The 4,452-nt window shown below is 37.0% G+C and overlaps 1 protein-coding gene across 1 annotated transcript in view; it reads right to left on the reverse strand.

Moving 5' to 3' along the window:
- Positions 1-523: 523 nt before the first annotated feature.
- SFR1 (SWI5 dependent homologous recombination repair protein 1) overlaps positions 524-4,452 on the reverse strand; it is a 423,881-nt gene continuing 419,952 nt past the window's right edge. Inside the window, exon 4 of the mRNA XM_044055958.1 lies at positions 524-1,015. Within this exon, the coding sequence (XP_043911893.1) occupies positions 824-1,015 (192 nt within the window). The 3' untranslated portion in view covers positions 524-823. The remainder of the gene's footprint in view (positions 1,016-4,452) is intronic.

Here is a 4,452-nt window from a genome sequence, read left to right on the forward strand (position 1 = left end):
AAGGTAGATACAAAGCTGGAAAGGGGGACACAGTTGCAATGGGTATAGTAAATTTGCTCTAGTCTGTTTAGAAAGAAAATAAATAAATAAAAATATCACATAACTAGTGGAGCCTGAGGACATTTTATTTAAAAAGCTGATCACATGCTACAGGGGTTTTCCTGTCTTTGTGAACAGAAATATAGGCCTCTTGCTAATACAACAAGCCTGTTTTATACTAATTTGGAAGAATGCACAGCACTGCTGGAGAAGGTTTTCCAAAACAGCACTTTCACGCCACAGGAAGCTGATACCAAAGGATGAACTAGAACTCCTTAAATGTTTTTATGATAGAAGATGGAAACAAAAAGACCCTTCAAGCATAAATGGTATTACAGCAAACTCAACCAACATGGCAAGCTACACAGGCAATGCACACAAGTTTCTGAAGGACTGAACTGGAGTAGAAAACTGAACAGAAACTTTTTTGTAGTGGTGGGAGGCATTAAAAGAAAAAAAAACAGTAGCACATCACACAAGCAGCAACATTTTCTTCATTTTATTTTATTTTGCACTCTTGCTGTCAGAAAATATTTGGGTCACAGAGAGCCAAATTAAGTCTCTGATTCAGTTTTCTTATGCGTTAAATGCAAATGTTGCTGCTTTACAAGCCACCTCAAATGCATCCTCTTAGAACAGAGTAAGCTTCATGTCTTTCAAATATGCTAAACGTTTGCAGAAAAAAAAACAGTCCATCACATAAAATGAGCACAACCATTCTGCAAAACAATATTAAAATGAAATGCTCTGCCATGTGAATTTAAATGTAAAAAATGACTGACAGCTAAGGGTCCATAAAGTCCTCATCTGCCCTGTTATAATGTAAAAGCTCATCATCTATTCCAAAGTTGTCAATGAGCTCAGTCAGGCTCAGTTTCCTGCCATCTGCAGATAAAGCTGTTTGGAGCTCATACAGTAGTGTCTGGCTGACGTTCCTCCATTTTTGTATCAAAGCCTGAAGCTCATTAAGGTCATTCTAAAAGGAAGACAATGAAAACTGACATCAGTTTTGACAAGCAATATCTAAGGTTCAAAATTTAATAAGCATTTAAGACTCATATGCTCCAAATGGGTTATCTTTTCAGACTTCTGTACTACAAAGAAGAAAACACAAATTACAGGTGAAGGCAGCACAGTAAATGCCTACATCTCCCAGTCAGCTCCATGATGATATCCAATGCCATGTACCATGGCACAAACCGCTTCAAACATATGGATGTCCCTCTCATCTTTGTGGACAGAACACCCAAGTCAGCCAACAGTAAAGTTATGTGTTACAAAAGTGCAGTAAGAAACAGTAATGGACACAGAGGACAGACTTTACACCGCAGCAAACTGTCCCAAATAACAGCCATTATGAGAACAGATTCTAATCCGCCAAAAGTAATTTGGGCTGCAGGACTCTGTCCTAATTCAAGCATGACTGTACAAAACTAAGTATACCATTATCTAAACAGATGTCACTGTTAGTTTTACACTCTACTAAGGATCAGTACATACAGAAACATGATGCTCTCTACTTGTGTTTGATTACTCAGTTACTGCTTCAACAACAACAGAGAAGCGAAACAAATTTCTACACCTATTAAAACCAGTACACTTCTTGAGTAGATAAATTTGTAAAATAAAGAAGTGAATAAGGGCAGGAAGGAATGCAAAAGAATTTCAACTATTTCAGCTCTGATAATGATTTTCACTTAGTTATAAGCTATGTTCATTTTACTATAAATTGTCTTGAAGTCCTCTGTGTTCCACTGTGTTACAGATCAAAGAATATTCTAGATTTTTAACTGTTTAAGTTTGTTAAGCACAATCAGTGGATAATTGTGCAGTTAAGAAAAATGTCAGAGGTAACATACCCCCTCATCCTGGATATGTCTGTGTGTTGTGCAAAGTGTTGCCCTTTATGCCTGCAAAAGCAGAATTTTGTTATCAGTTTCACAAGAAAGTGATCATATTCTGCTCTAACTACTCTACTTTTTGAGTACACAGACAATGACTAAAATGTAAATTTAGATACCTGGGAAAAAAGCTCACATGATTTGCAACTGCAGATCAGAGGCTCCCTGAGAAAATACATGTTTTGATTTAATGTGACCATAATTTAATATAGTGTACATGTATACAGTAACCAAGTTCACTACAGTTAACTGGCCACTAAACTGGCAAAAATATGCTTTTGCTTAAAGTCTCACAATGGGTTATAAATATGTGTCTAGTTGCAGTAAGGACAAAGCATGCAGTAATGTGTCCACACCCAGTGACTTAATAATAACATGTTAGTGTAAGAACATGTGCAAGAACTTATGTTCTTTGTACTTGTTACAGATGTCCTATTACAGTAAGTGCGTAACTAATTATTTAGCTCTCAAGCTAGCAGTGAAAGACATGACAGAGTGAGACAGAAGTTCAATGTGGTTATGTGACGTCTATATGTCAAGGCTTAAAATATTCTTCATAAAGCTTCTCTCTCCCCTACCCAAGAAAGTAAACCACTGACTTGTGAGAAAATTCTGTTCCTGTCAGAACAGAGAATTGACACGATTCTTAAAGGTGAAAGAATCAATGTTTCCAAAGAAAACATAAATCAGTTTTCAGATTTTCTCATTGTATAATTTTCCTGCAAGATCACAGCATTTGGTCTGTAAATGCTTAGTATAATCAGGCTGTAAGAAGAATAATCAGCCAGAATGCTGATATATTATGCTTTATACTATAAATTAATGGGGAATTTCCTACACTTCCCACAAGGATCCACTCGGTTGAAGAATTTTAAAGGTAATAAAAGTGACATTCTGTATCAACGAAATACCACTTGTAAGTTACTGTAGTATTAAGTATTAGCCAATCACATTCTGAATATTCATTAGTGATGAATCTAATCAAGGATAGTTATAGTGATGCGAGTAGTGCACTACAGTCTATAAGTTTTTCTTTTTACTGCAGTAATAAAAGCATTGAAAAGTTATTTAAAGTATATAGCTGGGACATTCTCTTGAATGTCATCAATTTTAACAGGTAGAGCTGTCACACGTCAGGTACTGCTGTTAATCAAAGGAAGGAGTATAGCTGTTAGTGGGGTAAATGGTTCCTGTTGGTAAACGATATTACACAAAAAAAAATAAGTCAATAAAAAATACTAACACTACTGGGCTCTGAGAATAGAAGCAAAACTTGCCATTTCAATTCCTTTTTGTCACAAGAAGCAACTGGTTGTTAGTCTGGTCTTGTCTACTTGTCCCTTCCATGGAACATTCAGGGAATAAATACTCAGTTTGGGAACCTCTATTAATCCTGAAAATTTTCCTTGAAATTGTTTGTAATTGGTCTGTTACCTGGGTTGGTATTTTCCAAGGTTGATTTTGCCCTTGAAAAGGCCATTTCTGTATGGTGGGGAGAATCACCAGTTCTGCTCCTGCATACAGTGTGCCACATTTGTCAAGAAAGTATACCTTTACTAAGCCTGAAATCACTGGTACTTTCTCATGTACAAGAAGGTCAAGACATAGACACAAGAAGCACCTGCCCCCTTCCCCTGGAGAGAAAGCCCACCAACAGTTCCCATACACAAAAGATTTAATCTAAGAAGGAATCATAAAATGCAAACTGTATACAGTGAATAAATTAGTGGTTAAAGAACCTAATGAAGGGAGGAAAGGGCTGTGGTTATTCCACTACTCCTACGGAGGCCATATGGAATTTGATCCAGTGAGGAACTGCCTTGTCTTGCCCCTCAACCTGGAGAGAAAGCCCTCAGTCACTGTTCATAAGGAAACAATGTAATCTAAGATGGAACCAGATGTCACAAAATGGAAATTCTAAAAATTACTGCTCAAACACTTAAGGAATGGAGTTTGTGCAGAGGATTAAAGACCTGTTAATGAGCTATTTCCTGTGGTCCAAAAGCCCATGGTTTGACTCTCTTAGCTTCCACTGCCTAAGTGTGTGACTCTGAATAAGTCACTTAACCAAACTACATTAAGTACAATCTATGGATGCAGGCACACTATATCCTTGCACTGACATCATTAAGAAATAACCTGGACAGATGATAGCACACAGAATACTACAACTTTACAGATTTAGTAATTTCCAATTACCAATGGAACAGCACATTTAAAAGGAACAGCAAAGAGGAACATGAACTTAGCACTGTAACTTCATAGCCACAGTATGTCCAAAACCCTAAGGGACATTCTGACTACAATGTGCTTTCAGGCCATTTCGAAAAAGAAGTACCTGTACTTTAGTTGGCTCACTTAGTTAATAAATATACAACTAATTTAAAGACAATGTCTCACATACAAAGCTAGAATTTACTGCACCTCACAGTAAAATTTGGAAGGAGCCTCAGGCCTCCCAGCACCCTTTAGAGTTGCACCTAACTACATCTTCATTTCCATAGCCTGCACA

Source organism: Protopterus annectens, chromosome 14.part0 (genome assembly GCF_019279795.1).
Source record: "Protopterus annectens isolate FY-2018-M chromosome 14.part0, PAN1.0, whole genome shotgun sequence".
NCBI classification, from domain to species: Eukaryota; Metazoa; Chordata; order Ceratodontiformes; family Protopteridae; genus Protopterus; species Protopterus annectens.